The sequence below is a fragment of the Dermacentor silvarum genome, chromosome 4 (assembly GCF_013339745.2).
Source record: "Dermacentor silvarum isolate Dsil-2018 chromosome 4, BIME_Dsil_1.4, whole genome shotgun sequence".
NCBI lineage: Eukaryota > Metazoa > Arthropoda > Arachnida > Ixodida > Ixodidae > Dermacentor > Dermacentor silvarum.
This window is the reverse complement of record NC_051157.2, coordinates 227,980,815-228,005,052: the sequence shown is the minus strand read 5'-3', so window position 1 is coordinate 228,005,052 and position 24,238 is coordinate 227,980,815. Positions and strand designations below refer to the sequence as shown.

General features: G+C 47.7%; 1 protein-coding gene across 1 annotated transcript in view; it reads right to left on the bottom strand.

The window, feature by feature from the left end:
• The window catches only part of LOC119451027 (DNA mismatch repair protein Msh6), a 383,914-nt gene that overhangs the window by 343,874 nt on the left and 15,802 nt on the right, over window positions 1-24,238 (bottom strand). The window contains exons 3-4 of the mRNA XM_037714459.2: window positions 24,012-24,157; window positions 13,766-13,800 (exon numbers count right to left, since the gene is read on the bottom strand). Coding sequence (XP_037570387.1) covers window positions 13,766-13,800; window positions 24,012-24,157 — 181 coding nt within the window. The remainder of the gene's footprint in view (window positions 1-13,765; window positions 13,801-24,011; window positions 24,158-24,238) is intronic.

Genomic DNA, 24,238 nt, shown 5'->3' with positions numbered 1-24,238 from the left:
ACCGTGCAGGCGCAAGACAGAAGAATTAAGAAGAGAAGTAGGCACCCTAGGAAGTCTCGACAGCGACGCAAAAGAAAGGCACTACGATAACATTAAGGGTATCAAACGGAATTCCAATAGGGAGAGGACACGGGCTTTTATGAGGTGCGGATGGATTGAAAAATTGTTTGGAAACATTACTGCTGGTTAAGACACAGTGTAGGTTCGCCGTATAAAATTAGAGGGTAACTTGGATTTGGGTTCGAATGTTTCTTACCAAGGTATATATAAGAAATGCTTTCATTAGGACCTACGGAGGTTGTTACCGCGGCAGGGATACGTATGGATAAAACAACAGTCTTCTTAAAGATGCTCATATGTTTCCATCATTGCAGTAGGTGAAATCATAAGAATGTAATTAAGGTAATGCTGTGTGAAAATGCATATTTTGTTGTGAAGTACTTGTAGGGCGAAAACCACAGATAGTATTTTGCCATTTGTAGAAATTGGTAGCACAGATTATGCAGTGGCGGAGAGGTTAAGTATAGTCGTGTGAAGGCTGATCGCTAACTGTGAGTAATGTTGTAGGAGCGGTGTTTAGGGACAGAGTAGGTTTATTAATGTTGGTTAAGTGGTGTAAGTGTTGGTGTGAAGCAGTGGACCACTGTGTGCTACATAAACAAGTGGTGTAGTAGTGCTGTGATACAGTAGTGCGCGACAATGACTTTTTGGTGCTGAATAGTGAACCCTATGATGCGTGCAGTGAAGTGAATAAGTGAAGTGAAGTGAGGTGTGGGGAGTGTACACAATGGTGTAAATGACAAAAAATGGTGAAAGCCATCAAGTGTTAGTGCTGGAACAACGTATGAAGACGACGATACAAGGAGGAAGAAGCAGTTTTTCATAGGGAAAAACTCTTGAAGGTGGGCATAATATGTCATGAGCCAATTAAGGGAGAAAGAAAGAAGAAGAAAAATCAGAAGATAAAAAGAGAACAAGACAACACGAGGCGTCGGTGGCAGAAGTAAAGGAAAAAGAAGTTAGAAAATAAGAGCATCTGAATGAAAGGAATAAAACATGAAAGCAGAAGAAGAAGCGCAAAAGTCCACGCGCATCTACGTGGCCAACGGGAGAAGGGACACGTAGCCGAAAAGAGCAGCCCAGCTACTCTCTGGGACGAAGGCAGGCAGAAGGAGCTGGAGGCCGAACAGGACGGGTGGATCGCGGAGACGGCGGCAACCCAGTGGAAGCTGTTCTTCAGCTGCCGCGGCCACGAACCGCGAGCTGAGTGGACGCCCCACCGGAAGCCGCAGCTACAGGCTGACGGCACCGCTTCCCGGATTCCCTGCGGCCTACGATCCGCAGGCTAGCGGAGTTCATCGGGCGATCCAGGCGCCTCGGTCACCCCACCGTCCTGACCCCCGAACCAGGCCAACCGTGGACCGAACGTCGGACACAGCGACTTCGAGTCTACGGCGCATCGGCGGGCCCAACGACGTGTCGCCGGAAGCCGCGACGCCGAGGTGACGTGGCCACGTCGATGGACTTAATGTAAATACTTTGGACTTATGAATTTTAATATCTGAGGACTCTGGGGATTGTGTATAATTAACTCGTGCTGTGAATTGTTTGTTTCGTGTTGTTTTCTTTGTCGTTAGTTTTTTCAATTATAAATGTTTGTCTTAAACGTGCGACTTGTCCCTGTCTGTCTTTAGTCCACCGAAATCCATGACAGCTTGCTGTAAAACAATGTTGCTCTGCCTCTAAGTACAAAAAAAAAATGGAAACGTAAATTTGAGTATCCCTTAATTCTAAATGAAGACAAATAGCCTGTCCACACAGCGTGCTGTAATTTATTTCAAACTGAGTGAAGCTACTCAGACATTGCCTTTTACAGCTTATGAATGTTTTTATTGACAGCTGCCAGCTTAAAAGGGGGGACGTGGAAATTGAAGTGGTCAAATTGGTCAAAATTTTCGATTATCTGATTGATTTATTCTCACAATCCTCGGACCTTTATTTACCTTGTGGTGAAATATAGCAAAATATGCAACAGAAAGCACAACAAACACAATGTTAGCCTCGAGCCACGGCATTTGCGGCACTTTCCAGCGCGATACTCTCGTAGTCTTCCGTGACCTCCGCAGCCCTCCCTATAAAAGCGGCCACTGCCTTCCCCTCCTCATTTGCTCTCCAGTCTGCAAGCCGCTTGGACACCAGCCACTCTTCTCACTCGCCTTCCTCTCAACTCCTCTCTGCCAGTTTTGACGTCGCTGCTCCACCAAAGCTGCCCTCTTCCGGCCTGCCTTCCCGAGCACAATCTTCCACCAAAGAGTGCCCCTCCCCGGGTCCTGCTTCTTGGTCTCCATGACTCCGATCGCCTTTCTTCCGCTACACGTGAAGCCAATGCCAAGCCAGCCATTGCAACCGTCAATATCACCAGCGTGCACTGATGAGGAAAGTCGAGATGCCCAGACTACATTTTGAAGCTTCTGCGTTGCCCGCCGCGTTCAGTCACTTTGGCGCCGATGGTGCGTGCGTTTGGATCTGTGCTTAGGCCATGTGATTGTGTGCTAATCAGAGTGCTTTATTAGACGTGCATCGCGTGTGCTTTTGTGGTCTACAGTGATAAATGGCTCCATCAGTCTCCGGACGAAAGTGTGACTTTTGAGCAGAAAGCTCTGCTGATAAAAAAAGCAGAAAAAGGCGGTCGGCAGAAAACTGACATCACAAAGGAACGGCATACTGCCGTCTACTTTATCAACTGTACTGAAAAACAAGGAAGCTGCGCTGGATGGCTTTGAAAAGAGTTTCTCGGCGAAGAGAAAGAGGAATCACGATACGAAATACCCCGAAGTGGAAGGTGCACTTTGTGGAAAACACACGCGCCCATGTTCTCCCACGTACTCACACTCACATCACCGCATTCGCACGTTGCGGACGCATCAGGAGTGGTGGCCGTGGTAGACACAGAAGAAAAGCACTAAGCCCTCTCCCAGTTCTCCCTCGCCTCTCTCGATGAAGCGCCAAGACTACCGCAGTTCCAGCAAACAATGGTGACGGGCTTGTATGACTTACCAGATTTCAATTTGTTCATGTTGTCGGATGTAGCAGCACAAAATCAGAGACCTATTGCTAATGCGGCAGCAGCTTCCGAACAAGCCGGTAGCTTTGATTTTGAGGGTTTCATGCGGAACGCTCACAATCACGGAAATGCCACGTTGGCAGGGATTAGGCCTGAAAGTAGGCGAAACACGCTGGCATGTGTGCACAGAGGCACACATGTTGCTAAATAGTTCAATGCGAGCTGCAGAAGCGTCCGAACCTTCGGGCGATAGTATTCCGTCAAGCGAAACAATGCTGCACAATGCGCTGGAAATCGTGCAGAGCTTAGCCGGCACCCTGGAGAACACAGTGCAGGCCCCTCCAAAGAACCAGTGACCACGAATTAAGGTAGACATGCCTACCTACACTAGAGCACTGCACGGGCCGATTTTTGCGGCCCGGGCCCGGCCCGGGCCCGTTTTCACATTGGGCCCGAGCCCGATCAAAACTTTTATGGTGAGACCCGGGCCCGGCCCGGGCCCGGAAATAATCTACGTTACCCGCCCGGCCCGGCCCGCCACCCCTTTACCTTAAGCCCGAGCCCGGCCCGAGCCCGACTCGAAACCGGCCCGAACCCGGCCCGAGACCGAAAAATACATGTTTTTCAGAGTTGAGAAGCCCGAGAATAACTCTCAGAAATCCCTAGCCCGGCCCGGGCCCGCGTCAGAAAACCCGAGCCCGGCCCGGGCCCGGGTCAAAAAGCACACGCTGTGCCCGAGCCCAGCCCGAGCCCATGAAAAAACTCCTCTACCCGGCCCGGCCCGGCCTGTGGGCCGGGCCGGGCCCGGGCTTTCGGGTAAGCCCGAGCCCGTGCAGTGCTCTAGCCTACACTAGGTACCACGATCGCACGAGTACAAATGAGTACCTCGACCATCTGCAGTATTATCAGCAAGCAACAGGGCTTTCAGACGCCAAACTTCTCGCACGCCTTGTCCCTGTTTCATTGACTGAGCAAGCAGCTCGATGGTTCCGACTGGTACTACCTTTTGTTCACGAAGCACGAGGTTAATGCGTGACCGTGTTAACATGTTTCGCCGGCATATGTAGTGATTTAAGGTTGGGGGTTATGGGGATGCGCAACTCTCACGCGTCCCCCGATGCTGTTTTCCCTGCAAGGCTTGTCTCCTGTAGTTCAGCTTCGCTGCATGACTTCACGGCGGCGGCAGTCGGTGTGGTTGCGGCGTATTTCAAGAGATGGCGCTAGTGTTGCGCGGCTCACACCACCTAACAGCAGGGTAACTTGAGCGCAAAAAGGAGAAGGCACTTCCTTTTTGGCGTGGAGCCGGCGAGCAGAACGGACACTTCGCACGTGCGCCAACCCGCTTCACTGGACTGTCTCGAGAAAGCTTAGGAGCACAACACCGGAATGAACGAACTCGGATCGTTCGAACGCGCCACAGTTCGTGTGATCGTACTACACGTAAACGACTAGGCGAGCATGTCTAGCATGGGGCGAACATATTCGCTCGCTATCCGGTCGCGGCAAGTCGGACTTCCTCAATTTGTCGCACACCCTTCGGAGAAGTAATTCGGCTAGCGTGCATTAGCGTATGAAAGGAGCAAAAAATGCGCTTTTCATTGTTTGCACTTGTATAAGTTGACACCCTGTATAAGCTATGCACTTCCTTGGAAAAAGTTAGTCGTACTGCACGCTGGCCCACCCCTGAAATATTTTTCTCATATTGGCAATCTCAAACAACAATAATTGGCTAAAAATGCTTTGCCATGCAACGAACACAAAATGTAGAGAAAGAAGTCATCCCAAATTTGAGAAATGGCACTTTTGCAGTAATAATGTACAGCTTTAAATTGCACATTCTTGCACTGAAACTAAAAAATACATATACAGTAGAACCCCGCTGTTACGTTCACGGGTGCTGCGTTTTCCCGGCCATTACGTTTTCGGCAAGTCCCAGCACAGCTCCCATAAAACACAATGCATTGAAAACCCCGCTGTTACGTTACAACTGTGGGACCGTTCCCGCATCATACGTTGCGAACTGCCACTCCACGCGGGCCCGAGCGGTCATTTTGACTTTTCATGTCGCTTGGCTTGGTTGCTTGACGATGGCATCGCCCTCCCAAAGTGCCGGGGCCGACACTTATGACGTACTTTCGGTTTCCGCCAGCAAAAGTATGGCCTTTGAGATCCGTATTTGCTATCTAAAGATGGTGTCTATGACGCGTTGCAGCCCTACAATTGGTTTTGGCTCATAGACGTTCCGTATAAAGTCCAAGGGCGATAACACCGTCGCCGCGCGCCGTATGCTGCATGTGCGAGTGAAAGCGTGCGAGGGGAGCCAACGACCGCATCTAAATCTCGCGCGCGAAGTAAAGCAGGGAGGAAGCACGCCTTCTTCCGTTGCGCTCGAGGCACCGGCGACGGGGCGAGGGGGCAGAGATAGCGGGCAGCGTTGTGCTTTTTACTGCGTATTGCACAGCGGCGCACGGTCGCGCGGGCCGTATCTTGAAAGCGATCTGCGTTGGGGCAGAGTCTAGCAGTGTAGGTGCGTCGGCGGCTCGTAGCTTTCTGCGTGCTGTGTGTTCTCGGCGCTCAGTTTGCGTTGAAGCGAGAGACAACAGCACGAAGGCCACTTCGCGCACTTCTGCAGCGGCGCTTAAATTCCTCACGCTGGCACTCATCGAGTGTGATCTGTTCATGTTTGCCTGTGGGCGCTGACACCATGCTTGTTAATATAGTTAATAAGCGAATGCTTACAAGTTTGTACAGACAATAAAACTACTATTCTTACTTTGTATAGCTGTCTACTATACTTTGCTATCGCAATCGATACTCCAGCTGTCGGTCGAAACTACGACTTTTTTTTTACACGTCAGAATTAAAATGATATTGTGTGCAGTTCAACACTACTCCCATTTCTCAATTTTCCCTGTTTCCCAGCTCTTGCGTTTCCCGGCTCTTACGTGTTTTATTTACGGTCCCGTGAAAAACGTATCAGCGGGGTTCTACTGTACAGTCTGTCAAATCTCAATAATTCAAACTCAAACGGGCCCGAGAATTTGTTCGAATTAAATGTTCTAATTAAAGGAAAGACTTGTACTCGAAGTATTCGTGCACCACAGCATGATGCACAAACGGTGCGAGTCATGAAATATCACGGCGTGCAAGCACACAGCGAGCGAGGACCACGAAACTGCCCACACCAGCCAACGCTCGCTTCCAGATAACAGCAGCAAATGAAACTTCACGGAGCGGGCTAAGCTTTCACTAGGTCGGTGGCACCTGCACGGACAGAGACCGTCGAAGGTGGGGGAATTACGAGGGAGTTGAGAGGGAGGGTGAGGGGAGCGGAGTTGCGAGAAGCGGGTTGTCGATGACGAAGCCGTTGCCACTGGTCATAATCATGTTGCATACCTGCCAATCTAGCAAGATGAAAATTCGGGAGACCGCCCCATGAGGTGTGTCAATAAACATTGTGACCTCCCCCCCCCCAAAAAAAAAAAAAATATGTTGCCGCCGTGCGAAACGGTGGACATGGTACAGGGTCCATACTTGGTACGACTCCGCGAAGTGACAAAGCACAGAAACTCGGTCATGTATGATCTCAGAAATACTTCCAAGGCGTTCCACAGGCGTAGCTGCTTCGACGTTCACTACCAAGCTTCTTTCTGTTCGGTGCCATGTTTCTCATTTAAATAATTTGCCGCTGTTAGCAATGCCGCTGACTCCGCCTTTGTAATCCTCGCTAATGTCTTGGAAACTCTAAAAGCACTGCGCAGTGCATAATGCTGGTTCCTGAAAGTCAGATTCGCCTCAATAAAGCAATGTTATGCAGCGAAGCATACGCAAAGTAATGCAAGACCGTAGAGGCTTGAGCTAGTCGGTACATACTCGATAGGGAAACAGCCCAAAAACACGACAAGACAAGGGAGACACAAACCGGCGCTGACTGACGACTGAATTCTTTGTTCAGAAAGGAACACATATATACCAAAAGGAAAAGAAAAAAAGAAAGAAAAGAAGGGTAGATCACTGCACATGGGTAAAAAAATAGACACCGATTAGATTAGACAGACTACTTCTGTCCGACAAGAAAGGTGGCTTCGCTGTGTTCAATGCCGCTGACTACCAAAGAAAATCCCAAGAAGCCATAACACAGAATTTTTCTCGATTCAAGGGAAAGAAACCGGAGGCGCTCAAGAAGGAAGGTGTAGCGTTGTGCAGCAGGGTGGGGTTGACTAAGCTCGCAGCTTCTTTGAAGAAAAGTGAACGCCTCACCTTGAACATCTTTTTTTCTGCAAAAACTCACAAAGAAGGTTGCCCTTTTCGCGCTATCGTCTCCGAGCGAGGCACTTGGCAGCGGTTGCTGGGAAACTTTCTGCAGAAGCACCTAGGTGTACTTCCTGTTTATGATCCCTTTCTGCTAAGGCACTCATTGACCGTCTCTGATTACTTGGCTAAGCAGCACACTGGTTCTTTGAATTTCTTCTCAATCGACGTCAAGGACCTACATTTTTTATTGCCCCAGGACATGATCTGCCAGGTCGTTGAAGACGCCATCGACACGTATGGTGTCTTGAGATTTCAAAACGAATGTGCCATTTCTTCAACTGACTTCCTCGAAGCCCTGAAACTATACTTACGTGCGACGGTGATCAACTTCATGGATGAACCGCAAATTCAGAAAAAGGGAGTTTGCATAGGCTCCTGTATTGCGCCCTTATTAAGTGATCTGGTCTTGGCTAATTTTGACCGGCATTTGCACGCGTCGCTATCGTCTGTGCAGGTGTTCAGAAGGTTTTTCGTTTTGTGGAATATTTTCTAATTGTTCTTGAACAAGGTCATCATGACGCCCCTACTCAATTCCAGGAAGTTTACGCCAAGTTCTGTGAAGTCCTCAATGTCTTCACACTGACTAAGGAGTATCCCGAGAATGGCAGCCTTCGTTTCCTAGACCTCAAGCTAACGTGCAAGCAGGATCACGCTTGTTGGGAGTATGCTCCTCACTCAAAGATGGGCCTTCTTCCGTTCAGCTTGGCCCACAGCAAGCTCATCACGAGAGGTGTTGCCTCAGCCGCGCTGGGAAACGCTCTCCAACGCTCCTGCTATCACCAGGTGCCCACCAGCTTCTGTTCCCAAGTGGAGAGGCTGCTCAGTGCAGGATACCCACGTCCACTCCTCACCGGCGTCGCGGAAAAACTTCTTGAAAAGTGTGCAAAACTGTAGCCCATGAAGCAGCCAGACGGCGGCAGAAGCAGGTATGCCGTCATACCCTACATTCATGGCATCTCCCACAGCATAAAGAGCGCCTAACAAGCTAGGTCGACTTTGCCGTCAGGTCAACCAGGACAAATCCGAACAACCAGCGTGTAAAAAGAACCATGCCACACCATTCGTCCAGTGCAAAGCAGGTGTGGTGTACGAGGTGCCTCTTACCTGTGGACGCTCCTACATTGGACAGACTGGTCGTTGCCTAAACGATCGCTTAAGAGAGCATGCCTACAGCCTTCTCTCTGGTACTGGCAGCAACTTGGCCTTACACTACAGTGTGTGATCTGTGCCGTAATCCGGGACTTGACTTTTCGCAGTGCACGATTCGCAAACGCTACCATGACGCGTGTGCCCAAGAAATCTTTGAGGCTGCTGACATTGCAAGGAATGGTGCATCGTGCGTCAGCACTCCGTCTGTGGCCTTGTCTGAGGCAGAACTAACATATTTCCGGAACTGCCATATTTCGCGAGAAATCCAAATCTTATCGGTGTCTATTATTCTGCCCATGCGCAGTGATCTACCCCCCTTCTTTTCTTTTTCTCTTTTTCTTTTGGCACTATATATGTGTTCCTTTCTGAATAAAGAATTCAGTCGTCAGTTAGCACTGGTGCATGTCCCCCTTCTTGTCTTGTCGTGTTTTTGCGCTGTTTCCCTATCGAGAAAGTAATGCGGTGAAGCATGTCTGGAGTGGCAAGGGGCAATTGTCACGGTACACGGTGTGTATTCCATAATTATACACGCGTGCACCCGCCGCATCGTAGCACAGCATGAAATACGATACGCCTAATAAGTGCACTGGCAGGCCTTCATAGTTATTTCAAACGTGCCTATGGCAATTTGAGCCCTTAAGGGCAGTAAAAGGCATGCATTGACGTCAGTTCGAATAAACCAGATGTTGGAATTAAGCATGTTCGAATTAACGAGATTCGACTGTAATGCATTTGACAACAGGACACGTAATAACTTGTTTGAGGATGTCTGATCGAGGTACTTTGAGTGGAAAAACATTTTCCACGCAGGGCCCCTGCTCCACCCAGTGTCGTTGATGTGCAGTCACTGCACCATGCACACACGTTTTCTAACAAAAAACGTGTTGCAGGAGCGCTTTCACTGCAATGCAACAAAGTTCTTCCCATCGCATTTTAGGAATTCATTTTCTCAAGACCTTTTGCAGAACCCCCAAGGCAGCAGAATTAATAGCCGCCAATTGTTGATGCCGCATGGTGGCTCGTAGTCTTATAGTAGTCGATAAAGGTACGTTATTACAACCACTTATTTTATTCCGTAGTGTTACCACGCAACCAAGGACAGAAAAAAAAAGGATCAGGACAGGAAAGAGCGTCACTTGCAACTAGTTTATTGAAAGCAGACAGGGGTCAAATTTATAGGAGAAGGTGGCCTTATGCGCACACACATTTGCGCACATAACGAAGTTTGCATCATTAACCAATCATATAGTGCAGAAACTGGCGTTCAGTGCTGCATAATGCCACAGACGTATCGCTGACACAGGTGTCACGTTTCATAGCAATTAAATATGCCTCCAATAATTCACGTGCCAGGGAATCGTTGCTTTTGCCAAGAATGCGGATATTGAAAAAGTCTGCCTCACGAGTGCAGGACTCGCAGTGCATAGGTAAATGTGCACTAAAATTATTCTTGATAGACAGCTCACGTTCCCTTGCCCTATCATTGATGCAACGGCCTGTCTGACCGATATAAACCCTGCCGCAATCAAGTGGAATTTCATACACCACACCGACCGCGCAAGTCACGTACGGCCTTGTATGATTTTTACCACAGCGGGTCAACTACTGCGGGTCTGCGATGCACGGGCCTAGCCAGCAAGCTTCTGTGGAGCCGAAAAAACAATGGGTACTTTGTACCTACTGGACACTTTTTTTAGATTGTGGGCCACTTTATGCATGTACGAAACAACCTGAGGCCTTTTTTCCACTAGCGGCTTGCGTTTCAGCTTACCCTTCAATTTTTGAAGGAGGGTTTCCGCAACTGCTACCATGACAGAACAAGGGTACCCGGCTGATCGCAGCCGTGCAACCTGACAGTTAAAGCTTTCCTGCATTTTGTGAGAGCAAGACCTCACCAACGACGCCTCAAGACACATGGAGACTATTTCCCTTTTTACAAGCTTAGTATGCACCGAGTCGAAGGGTCAAAGTTCTTTGTGTGAGCACGGGCAGTACGCCCAACAAATGTTTGGTTCAGACAAGAATAGACTCAAATCTAAAAACTGCAGCTTGTCATGGAACCTCATGCGTAAAGGAAAGCCCTTTGCCATGTTATCGAAATAGCGCTAAAAGTTCTTCCGCTGTATTAGTGGTCATTACAGAAAGGTTAGGTTTTAAAATCACCAAGAAATCATCCACATACCTAAAAACCTTTTGCACTTTTGCATCGTCAAAAACACAAGCCAAGTCTCGGTCAATAGCAGATAAAAAGATGTTACATAACACTGGCGCGACACAGGAACCGATGCAAATACCCTTACGCTGAATATAAACACGATCATCATAAGAAACAAGAGCCGAACAAAGATAAAAGTCAAGTAAAGTCATAAAGTTATCAACAGATACAGTAGAACCTCGTTCATACGTTTTTAAAAAATATGCGAGAAATAAACGTACGATCCGGGAAAACGTACGATTCGAATCCAGTAAAAATTCAAGCTGACAAGCCCATATTGAGGTGCAAAGGCAGAAAACATTTATTTCTTGCAAAACATAGTTACAGTCGAATCTCGTTAATTCGAACTGACACTGTGGTCCCGTCAAAGTTATGTGTATTCCAATGGGCGAGAAAGCTCGGTAATGCGAACGCGAAAGCATTTGCGACGGTTAATTCTAACATAACCGCGCAGCGACAATGCTCTCAGCAGCACGCCAAATTACGTGGAGGCGCCTCCGACTGGCAATGCTCCAACACCGCCACAAAGCAAAAGCTTAGGAGAGACCCCTCAATGCCGCACGGAGAAATAAAAAAGAAAGAAAAAAATACCGCGGCAAAAATTTCCTCTCTCAAATGGTAAGGTCGCCGTTTCAGCATAGTGCCGGAAGACGCTCTCAGCCAACGCTGCGGCTGCGGCACAGAGGGAAGCAACGCGGAGGCCCAGTCCGGCCAACGAAACTGCCCACGCTGGCCAACGCTTGCTTCAACGGCAGAAAACAAAACTTAGGGGAGCGGGTTAAGCTGGCGCCGGGCCGGCGGGCGCGCACGGAGAGCCGAAGGTGAGGGAGCTACGAGGGAGTTGAGAGGGAGGGCAAGGGGAGCCACCGAAGCGATGGGGTTGCCGAGGCCAAATGCGCTTCCCTGCCGCCCTCACCTTCGACGGTCTCCGCGCGCGTCGCCGTGCCGGCGCGGCCCGCTCCCTGAAGTTTCGTTCACTGCCGTTATCGGGATGCGAGAGAGAGATTGTGGTTGTGAAGAGGAAGAGGCGCTATCGGGATGCGAGGGTTGGCCGGCGTCGGCAGTTTCGGGGCCCTCACTTGCTATGTCCTTGCGCGTCGCGATATTTCATGACTCCCACCGTTCGTACGTAGCGCTATGGTGCACAAATACGTCAAAAATAAGTTCTCCTTTTAATTCCAACAAATTTTCGGGCCCCTTCGAGTTCGAATTACCGAGATTCAACTGTATTTTCTGCTGGTGCGTCACACAACTCCTTTTGCGCACATTGCAGACCCTTGTCCGCATGCTCGTTGTCTTTCGTGAGAAAGAAGCTTTGTAAGGCTTCCAGGCCAGCAAGGGCTTCGGCGAAAGTAGCCGATGGGCGCAAGCCTTCGTTCTCGCCGCTGTCTTCAGGCACCTCGTCCGCCACCACCTCCGCTACTATCTCGGCGAGTCGTAGCGCCCCACACCGCACGCGCGGCGTCCAACTGTTTTCGCCGCTTAGTAGTTCGCATTGAAGCTAGGGGCGAGGTAGCGCAAAGGTCAATTCGCTCGCCGCTGCTGCCGTGCTTCGTCACTTCGGGCGAACGAGCAATGCTGAGAAGTCGCGGAGGGGGGGGATCGAGCACTGCAGAGAAGCCGCACGGCAGGGCTTCACAAGCACACGAGAGCGGCCTTTTTGCACACCTGAATGATAATTTTTCGCTGCAGAACGTATCATACGACCACAGCTTGCCGCAATGCTGAACGTTGCTGCCGAACAATCGTATTTTCTGGGAACATATTAACCGGAATGTATTAACACATTCCTCTATGGGGTTATGTTTATTTTTCGCGATTGTGAACGTAGGAGCTGGGAACTCGCATTAAGCAGGAACGTATCAGCGAGGTTCTACTGTATGCCTGCACCTCTCTCAAAAGCTAGAACGCCATTTTGTTCGATGCAGGCCCGGACGATTGGAAACAGTTCTGGATGTGGAACTGAGTAAAACAAATCTTCGACATCCAGTGAGCAGGCAGACCCACCAGATTCCAGGTTTTGCAAATACTGCATAAGAATGGATAGTTGGGCGAGTTGGTACGGTAACATATTCTTGATATAAGCGCGAAGAAGACACGGACGGAGGCGTCCTGTCTTCTTCCGCCTCCGTCCGTGTCTTCTTCGCGCTTATATCAAGAATATGTTTGCAAATACTGCCTCACATCTGTTGAATTCTTCACAGTAAACAGGTCATCTACATCCAGTGCACTAAGATGCTTTAGTAAATAACTGCTAATGTTTTGCTGCAAACACTCACACTCACTAACAATGCACCTGTAAGGCATATCTGGCTTGGAGGTACACTGACAAGGCGGTAGCTTAGAAGCATTAGGAGCTTTAGATAATTTATATATTTTTTATAGTGCAACAAAGTGCATTTGTACAGCAGTCCCAGCAGCACTGCGCTTTAGCTACGTGCTCTGTCCAGCCCCTTCTTTGGCCTATCGTCTCTCCGCGTGTTGTCGCATTCTACATGGAACCCACAACCCACCGGATTTGTTACATGAATAAAAAGTGGCTGTAATGACAGCGCGTTTTTATGCAGCAAAATATAAACCGACAAAAACTGCCCGCTTCGTTGTTGGCATCAGGTTCGCACCTTGCACTACCAATATGCTTGCCCACAATATACAAGACGAAAGCCCCGAGGGTTGTCATGCTGTCTAGCCAGTGCTGCACGGAATTCCTTTTACATGGGCACTGAACTAATAGTGTACAGGGAAGCTCACTTAGTAGCTCACATTGTGGTGCTGCAAAGAGCAAAAAGTACTGCGGGAAAACCAACCAACATGAATTTGCAACACAGGCAGTTCAGTCATTTTCCCAACTTTGTTCATTTTGAAACTAATTGTCCTGGCTTTCCCAAGTTCCCCAGGCTGCTAAACACCCTGTCGTTCCAATTCAGCTGAATATAATGGTTCAGTGTCAATTTTTGGTTCAGTTCTGGTTCGGTTCAACACCCTGAATGGAAATTTTTAGAACAACATGAATACAAGCCCACCTGTTCATCCTCTTCATCAGTGCTGTTGCCTGCAGCTGGAAACACAAAAGAAGTGCTGTGAGAAATGTCTCCTTCACAATCGCTGAGTCAGACTCAAGAAACATTGTTGGGAAGCCACTTATTTCAGCACCTGTGACCTGGTATCGCCCTCTTCAAATGTACTTTAAACACATTGTTCACAATAAACGAGAAAAGAGCTCAAAATGGCACAAAAACACTGGCATTGAGGGAATTCAAACAAGAGCTCAGATGGAGTGACCAACAGCTCGAAAGTAGGGGTGTGCCAATATTCGAAATTTTGAATACGAAGCGAATAGTTCTCGCTATTCGGTTCATATTCTATTGGAGAGTTCAATATTCGAAGTTGTCAACTATTCGCTTTATTCGAATAGTGAGGAATAGAAAGTCTACAGAAGGAACGATTGATGCAAGTGGAGAGTCTTGCAAATGATTCTGCTGCAGGAAAACCACAGTTGCACAGACGCACCAGTTCATGAGCAATCACATGGAGGACATCATTTATGCACAATTGTTAAACACGCAAGATTCCGGCCGGCACCCATGCATTTCTATGGACTCAAACTTAAGTTATTTTGATCCTAAAATTAGCCTTTGCCACATAATTGGACCTTCACTAGTCAGCACACAAGCGCCTGATGGTGACCCCCATAGCGACGACCCCTTTAGCATATGTCTCAGCAGAGATTAGGGAACAGTGAATGCATTGAAAACACGTCATCTCCTGTCAAAAACGTCCATTTCCAGCCTGCCCAGGAAGATTTCCAAAAGATAACCACAGCTCCCAATGTCTGATTACAGTATTTACCCAATTAACTTGCAGCTTTCTTTTTTTTTTCTCATAAAAACCACCTTCACGGTGCTTATATATGTTACCACATAAAGCTTGTTCCACATGGTGCGAATTGGCTTGTTTTCGCACTTGCGGCAAATGTTCAATGTCAAGAGTGTTCAACTCGGTGAAAATGCACAAGTGATGAGGACGAGGAACCAATCCTAACGCGGACCATTAAGACACATCACTGTGGCCTTCCTACTTCAAACAAAAGCTTTTACGAGAACAGTTTTTCAGTTGTTTTACTTTGTTTTCACCGAAGTGAATTGACGCCAAGAATAATTCAATCCTCTATTAGGCGCTTGAAACTCAAAAATCACAGCTGCTGAGATCGGTGCATGTGAAACGGCAATGCGGTAGCTGCAAGAAACACTGTAAAAATTGCGCCATATGAAACAGGCTTAACACATGCGTACTGTGGCAAAGCTAACTTTAAGGAACCAGCCGCCATTGTACAACACAAATTATACCCTTGCCCATTTTGCTTGCCAAATGATCAGGTGCACGTTACATTTCTACTTTGTTTATGAGCTTTGATGTCATTTCTACGTTACTTTTCTACTGTGGACACATAGGAAGTGGGCGCACGTTTGATTCAGGGGCGTGTTAGAATTGGGAAACTACTGTAAAACAGATCAGCAGATTGCTCTACCATTTTTTTTTTTTCAGCATTTTGTTTAATTCGGCCAGCTGGATAAATCAATCCATCTCATCGGTCCTGTCAGTGTCGAATCAATGAAAGTCGAGTGCATTTGTATTGGATTAGAAAATTTCACTATTTGCACACCCATCAACTTGAAGGCCATTTTGCTGAAACACTGCTTCCCTTATTTCTTGCCCTTCAGCTTTTTACTGCCACACCATGCTGCTGCAACACCACAATACCAATAATGTGCAGTAAAAGCTTGTTAATTCACCACTCATTAGTATAAAATTTTCGATAATTCGAGCCGGTCCACTGAGCACAGAAGCCTATGTATAATACAACCCGTTAATTCACTAAAAAATTGGTGCCTCCACCTTTAATTTGAACCTTCCACCGCCAAGTGTCGTTGTGAACGACCATTGGAAGCTTTCATGGCTGAGCGTTAGGTGGCACGAGCATTGTAGTTCTGGCACAGTGGTCAAAGAGAATAGCCACATCGTCAGCAACACTATCATTTCACGTCGAGCAGTCTCGCGTGCTGGTGGTGGTAGTGCTGTTGTATTGTTGTGCGTGTACGCGATTTCCGCTCATCAGTTCTGTCAAGCCTACGTCGAAGCTGCGAGATGTCGGCACGTAGAAAGTACTGCACGAAGACTGTGAAAGAAAAAGTGGAGATTCTGCGAGAAGTAGACGAAGGCAAAACCAACAAGCTTGAAATTGCAAAGAAACACTGCATACCAAGGAGCACATTGTCTACGTACATCCGCAATAGAAAGAGCATCGAAGCAGCGTACCAAGCCGAGGATATTGCCAGCAGCCGAAAAAGGCTAAGCACAGCTAAGTACCCTGAACTCGAGGGCGCTGCGATTATGCGGGTCAAAGAAATGAGAAGTCAGAACTTCACTTTGAGCGGACCTCTGATCATGACAAAGGCAGCCGAATTCGCCCAGCGCTTGGACATGCACGACTTCGTCGCCTCCGAGAGATGGTTTCATCGTTTAGGGAAAGGCATAACCTTGTCTTCCGCACAAAATCTGGCAAGGCTAAAGAAGTGGACGCGGACACATGCGCGACATGGAAAAGCGGCTCCCTGCGGCAGTTCCTGGACAGCTACTCGCCAAGTGATACTTTTAACGCTGATGAGACAGCGTGGTTTTTTTTAAACTTTAGCCAGATAAGACCATCCCGTACAAAGGGGACATCTGTGTCGGCGGAAAGCGCAGCAAAGAGCATGTCACCGTGTTGATCGCGCAAATATGACAAGGACGGAAAAGGTCCTGCTCTTTGTGATTAGGAAGGTGTTTTAAAAACATTCGGACGCTGCCGACAGAATACGCCACCAACACGACAGCGTGGATGACGGCCGAGTTGTTCAGAAAGTGGCTACTCCAGTTCGACAGACGAATGAAACTCTGCAGCAGAGTTCCATTCTTCTCATCGTCGACAATTGTTCGGCACACAAAGTCGATGTTGAGCTGAGAGCCAGGAGGTTCGTTTTTATCCCTGCTAACAATACTGCAGCCCTACAGCCGCTGGACCAGGGCATTATCAGAAACATTAAATGTTTCTACAGGAGCCTCATGCTTGGAAGAATGATCTTGTGCACGGGCAGCAAAAAAACTCATGTAGTTACACTGCTCACGGCTATGCACATGTTGGTGCGGGCTTGGGATAAAGTTACGGCAGCTACCATCGCAAACTGTTTCCACCACTGTGGTTTTGCAGCTGAAAGTGGCAAGGAAGTGACCGTACAAGGAAGTAGCGACGACAGGGCTGAGGAGCTCGTGTCTGCAGCGATGCCCGACTTACTTCGCGATGTCAATTTTAGTGAGTATGTCAACGTCGACAGTGGTGCATCAGTGTGTGGTGCCTTAACGGATGAAGACATTATCGCCGAAGTAGGTGGCCAGAAGTCAGTCGCCAAAGAGACGGAAGGTCAAGAAGCTGACAACGAGGAGGAGGTGCTGCCCGTAAGACGACACCCTGGGGGGTCGTCTTACTCTGGCAGCGGCCGCGGGCGCCGTATCTTGAAAGGAATCTGCAACGTGGAAAAAGAGTGCGCCCGCACGGGCCTCATCTTCAAAGCGATTTGCGACGTGAACAAAGTTCAACTAGTGCCGGTAACTTCGTGTGCACTGCATTTTGGACGTTTAGTTCGCGTCTAAGCGAGAGGCGGCACGAAGGTCAATTCGCACCAATTCGTCTTTTTACACGCCTCCTCACTCCAGCGTTCTGACAGCGAGTTTCCGCGGTCATCGAGCAAGATGTGTCCATGTTTACCTTTGCACACGTTACACCGTGCTTGTTAATTTTTTTAATAAGGAATGTATACATGTTTATACGACCAAAAAGAAGCTTCTATCCTTAGTTCGTATAGTTGTCTACTAATTTGCTATCGCAATCGAGGCTTTGCCTTTCGGGCAAAACTGCAACTTTTTTTTTAATACGCCTTAGAATATGGATGGGCTGGAGCGCTCATGGCAGACATATCAAAGTGATGACCGCCAAATTTTGCCATAGACACTTAGTCCTGTGTGATTTGCTACAGCTTCGCTGGTCATCCGCCTTCTGAGGGTGGAATGGGTCCTCATTTTTTTTCTTCCTGCCTCTTAAACGTACACATACAGGCTCCGAAAAACAGGGAGAGCGGAAGAAGGACTAGCCAAGTTAGCACAGAGTAACAGACACGCACGCTTGCATACATGAGAAAAAGCGAAGATGCAATGATAGATACCGCTTTGTTCTCCCTTTTGTGTTGTGTGTGTGTTTCGGCGTTAAGTGGCTGACTAAGTACATGGACAGTCAATCTCTCCCTCTATTTCCCGCTCTCTTTGTTGAATTCGACCGAAGGCGAGCTTAGCGAGCATGGGCGGCAAGCATGCACATGTCTAATGTCAATGACAGAGAGATGGGCAGAGAGGTTGGGGCTGTAATAGTATTTATTAAAAACAGTGAAGTGACCAGCATTGAACGTCGGAAAAACGAGATTGGGTTATCGTCTTTCTCACGTAAGTTGCCCACTCGAGCAGTGCTACAATTGCTCTAGTCATCATTACTATATATGAGCCCGTGAGAAACAAAAACAAATAGCCATCTTGACGACTCAGGCTGACATGCACGCCGCGGGAACTAGACCAAGTACTTTGCCAGTGATCGTTGGCGTAGCAAGAGAGGAGGCTGGCTGGGGGGGAAGGGAGGGAGTGGGGGTTCAACTCCCGATCATCCCAAAAGTTTTGCACTACTTTGTATGCATATTTATCACGCACACATGCAGGCACACACACACGCACACGTATGGGAGGGTGCTACATGACATGTTCATGGACTCTGTCCCAAGATACATCGGTGAGCTGGAGCTCCGGACACTATTACAGTAGAACCCCGCTGTTACGTTCCCGGGTGCTGCGTTTTCCCGGCTGTTACGTCGTTTTCATCCGGTCCCGGCACAGCTCCCATAGAACCCAATGCATTGGTAACCCCGCTGTTACGTCGCAACTGCGGAACCGTTCCCGCATCATACGTTGCGAACTGCCACACCGCGCCGGCACGAGCAGCCATTTTGACTTTTCATGTTGCTTGGCTTGGTTCTTTGACGATGGCATTGGCTGCCCAAAGTGCCGGGGGCGACACTTATTACGTATTTTCGGTTTCCGCCAGCAAAAGTATGGCCTTTGAGATCCGCATTTGCTATCTAAAGATGGTGTCTATAAAATTGGTTTTGGCTCATAGATGTTCCGTATAAAGTCCAAGGGCGAAAACGCCGTCGCCGCGCCGTATTCTTTCCTTCGCGCGCGAGACACGGTCGTCGGCTCCCCTCGCACACTTTCACTCGCACATACATGGTGCCGTATGCTGCATGTGCGAGTGAAAGCGTGCGAGGGGAGCCGACAACCGCATCTCACGTGTGAAAGAAAGAAAAGCAGAGAGGAAGTGCGCCTCCTTCCGTTGCACTCGAGGCACTGGCAAGGGAGCGAGGGGGGAGGGATAGCGGGCAGCGTTGTGCTCTGGCATCATGTGCCGCCGCACAGGCCGTATCTTGAAAGCGATCTGTGCGGGGGCAGAGTCTACGCAGTGTAGGTGCGTCGGCGGCTCGTAGCTTTGTGCGTGCTGCGTGTTCTCGGCGCTCAGTTTGCGTTGAAGCAATAGACAACAGCACAAAGGTCACTTCGCTCGCTTCTGCAGCGGCGCTTCAGAGTGTGATGTGTTCACGTTTGCCTGTGGGCGCTGACACCATGTTTGTTAATTAGTTAATAAGCGAATGTTTACACGTTTATACGGATGATAAAACTATTATTCTTAATTTGTATAGCTCATCGCAATCGATACTTCGGCTGTCGGGCGAAACTACTTTTTGTCACACGTAAGAATTAAAATAATATTGTGTGCAGTTCACACTACTCCCATTTCTCAATTTTTCCTGTTTCCTGGCTCTTGCGTTTCCCGGCTCTTACGTTTTTTTTTTACGGTCCCGTGAAAAACGTTACAGCGGGGTTCTACTGTACGACGCTTTCCGAGACTCCGCGCCCCGGAGACAACAGCCTCTGTCGTTGAAATGATGAACAGATCACGCACGGCTCTTTCCGTGAATTTTTACCGTGAACCATGCCTCTCGCATTCCAACTGCCCGTGGCTATGTTCTCACCCCGTGGACACGCTTCTGGGAAGCTGCGGCCAGGTCATATTATCGCCTAGGGGTCGAGACAGCGTCATCGAAGCGACGGATGTTCTACCTCTGGCAGCCCAGCCAACAAGAGAAGCTGCTTGGGGGAAATCGGCTGCATTTCAAAAGGGGCCTGAGGTCGAGTCGCGTATTAAAATAAAGAACCTTGCATACCCTTCATAGAGACCGCATCCCAAGACGCCCCCAAGATTAACCTTTGGAAGTCTTGGAGTGCACCATTTCGAAAGCAGATTGGATGGCAGATGCGGCGAGATTTCGAACTTGTCAGAACACAGCGAATCACAGTTCCAATGGGAGAGGCACAGTCATAGACAAACACCTTCGGCGTCTAGGAAACATTCACTGGAAGCCCTGAACAGTGGTGCTTGGTCTGTTCACTGCCCGTTTAGCGACTGAAACGGTGGTCTCCGCCGCACAGGGTGTAAGAAAGCGGCATCATGGCGCCAAGGACTCGAGCACACAACTGATGTATCTTCGACAGAGACTGCAAAGCTGTTGTGACGTAACATAGTATTCTCTTATGCCTCAAAAGCTGTTATTGAATCTTTACGGAAGTTGAAGGCAAGATAACTGCTTTTTGTTCCTGGAAAGCCTGGCATAAGTCGCGAGTTATGTTGCAGTGCAAGTGGACCCATAACGCCTAACTGCAGTTGTGCTTGTTGGGAACAGCCATACTTCGGATGAGCAGCTTCGTCGGCAGTAAACCTGCGGAAACAGTACCGTCAGCCTTCTTCCTCAACATTTTTGACGAACATGCCCAATTGAGCTGTAAAAGAACTCGTAACCAACACAGGGCAGCATCGCTTGGTAGTGCGGTTATATTTTAAAAATTTTTTTCTCTTTCAATTAGTTTTTGCACTGCTCAATAAATCGGAAAGCTCAGGTAATCAAATAATGGAATGATTTTTAAGGAGAATTGGAGATCACGTCCTTATACCTATCTGTCGTGCCAAACCAAAACTATTACTTGTAGGTGTATGCTACCGCCCCCCCTGCAGTTCTGCCGATTTTCCCAGAAAACTGAACAACATCCTAAGCCAACTAGTTAAAAAATACCCTAACGCGCACATTCTGCTGTTCGGGGATTTCAATTATCCAAACATTGATTGGACTAACCCTCAAATAACTACTGGTAGCACTGAATCCAAAGAGTTCATTAACGTCTGAATTATAACCTTTCACAATTGGTAACTGAACCAACGCGTGTCACACATGATAATGCCAACATTCTAGACCTAGTATTGGCTTCAAATCCTGAAACACTATGGTCTTTTACTTACTGTAACGAAATAAGTGACCACAAAGTAATTCATGCTACATTAACCTTATTCCCGTCCCCGCACCATACTCATAAAAAAACAATCCGCCTTTACAATAAAGGCAATTACCCGCCAATAAATAATGAATTAGAAGAATTTTACGAGGAATTTGAAACGGCCTTTCAACACCGATCTGTTCAAGAAAACTGGTCTCTTTTTCAGGAAAAAGTGGCACTCTTAACTGAAAAATACCAACATTATCGATTCATGCTAACCGCCATAAACCTAGGTTCACAAAAAATCTGAAAACACTCGAGAATAAGAAAAAGCGCCTTTTTCGACAAGCTAAGCAAAACTCGAACGATCTCTCGTGCAACACGTACTACAAAGCAGAACGCATTTATTTATCAGCAATCCGCTCATGCAAATACACTTTCTTTCATTTCGACCTGGCTAACATGATAAGTGAAAATCCAAAGAAATTTTGGCAAATGACTAGCCCGCTGCCATCACGCACTATCTCCTTGCCGAATGAGCAGGGTGAAATCTTATCAGACTCGGACATTGCTAACACATTTAATACAGCCTTTTCTTTAGTGTTCACTAAAGAACCCGACACTCCCTTACCTACGTTTCTTGCGCCGTCTCTACCTACAATGCCGGCTATCACTTTCTCGATACATGAACGAGAAGAAAGGGAACCGAGGGGCTTTCCTCTCGTTCATTACATAACGAGGGCTCGAATCCGGCAACATTGATGCCTTCAGGTAGCATATGTGGGTTTATTGACCAGTTGCCATCACCCAAAAAGATCACGTGCTCGTGACGCCTGCGGCAGAAAGGATGTTCCACATCCGCCCCCCCCCCCCCCCCCCTAGGTTTATGAGTGCTGGCTAACACTCCCAGGGTTAGTTCCAGTTGCAAAAAAACATAAATACCCCAGAAAGTGGATGGGAAAACGGCTCCGCGGTAGCTCAATGATGAAAGCATCGCATGCGTAATGCGAAGGCGTGGGTTCGTTCCCCACCTGCAGACAGTTGTTTCTTCATCCGTTTTCATTTTCCATTAATTTATCATTTCCTTAATTCAATTAGTAAGTACAAGTAATTTCCCCTATGTTGTCCTTGGTGTCATTGTTTGTTGGCTTCTTATGATATTTCTCGATACATGGAATTTAAGATATAATAGATAATATTAAACTTTCGTCATCCACAGGTCTCGACGTAATCACACTGAAGTTTTTAAAAAACACTAAGTTCATCTCTGCGACATGCTTAACATTGTTGTTTTCACAGTCACTGTCTTCTGGAAACCTCCCGAAAGAGTGAAACAAGGGCAAGGTGGTTCCAATCTACAAATCGGGCAATAAAAGTGTGCCTTTGAACTACCTCCCCATTTCCATGACGTCGGTGCCCTGTAAGATGTCATATAAACACATATAATTAACTTCCTTGATACTAACAATTTCTTTGACCAATCCCAGCACGGATTCCGCAAGGGGCTAACTTGCGAAACACAATTGACTATTTTTCTTCACGATGTGCACTCAAATCTCGATACTAACATACAAACTGTCGAATGCTTTTGCGAAGTCAAGGAAAACTGCGTCGAAGTAGCTCACCAACGACTGCTCCTAAAACTTTCCCGGTTAAATCTACATCCTGCAGTTTTAACATTGGATAGAACAATTCCTTACTAATCGCATGCAGTCGGCGAACGTCCATAACAATACTTCTGAGCCCCTACCCGTAACGTCAGGCATCCCTCAGGGCTCTGTATTAGGCCCCCTCCTATTTTTAATATTTTTTTTTTACATTAATGAACTACCATTACACGTGTCATGCAAAATCTGCATGTACGCTCATGATTGTGTCATTTACCACTCAGTTACTGACAATAATGATCAAATCGCCCTTCAGGAAGACTTAAACAGCATTCAAAATTGGTGTCACCGTTGGTTAATGGTCCTAAACCCTACCAAACGTAAAACGATGTCATTCTCTCGCTGTTCTAACCCCTTGGTATTTCAATACGAAATCACTAACGAATGAATTGAGTGTGTAAACAATTATAAGTATCTGGGTGTTACCGTCTCAAATGATCTAGACTGGTGTATGCATGTGACTGACGTTATCTCTTCAGCTAACAAATCACTTGGGTTCCTACGACATCACTTAAAAAACGCACCGCAGCATGTGAAACTATTAGCTTATAAGACACTAATACGACCCAAACTAGAATACGCATCAGCCATTTGGAGCCCTCCCTAGACTTTACTCATTACCGCCCTTGAGGCATTTCAAAATCGGGCCATCCGGTTCATTCACTCCACTTTTTCATACAATGTGAACGTAACTTCGTTAAAAGTGGAATCTGGCATAGAAACCCTTTCCCACTGCTGTTTATATGCCAGGTTATCATTATTTCACAAATTCTACCACAGCATACTCAATCGTGCACCATATATCTTGCCACGCCACCATAACGCATATTCTATCGCATAGGACATTCCTTAAACGTAGCTCATCCACACGCGCATACTTTCCCTCAAACAGCCAAAGACTGGAACGGCGTTGCGCACATCATCGTTTCTATACCCAGCTCATCTGCCTTCATAGAAGAAATTGCCTCACATTATGCCTTGTAACCTTTGATACTCTTTGTATCTCATATTCTTTATAACGCACCCCTTATATAATACCCCGAAGAGGTGTCTTTAAGGAAATAAAGTGAAAGTGAAAGACACTAAGCCATTATAGGGTTAAAATAAACTGAGCTGTATTAGAAGTTTGATGAAGAGTGCAGACCTGAGCCATCAGTCACAGGGAGCAGGGCCACACGGTCACCGGGGTCCAGGGCGAGAGCCTTCTCTGCCTCTGACACACCACGGGTCCAGCGGGGATCGGAAGAATGGGCAGCTGGGTCCCCCACTCCCGTGAATGGCTTAGTTAGCCTGCACACACAAAACACTCGACTTAACATAAAAGTATACAGAAATGAACACAACAGCTGTGCAAGATCTCACGGGCAGGAT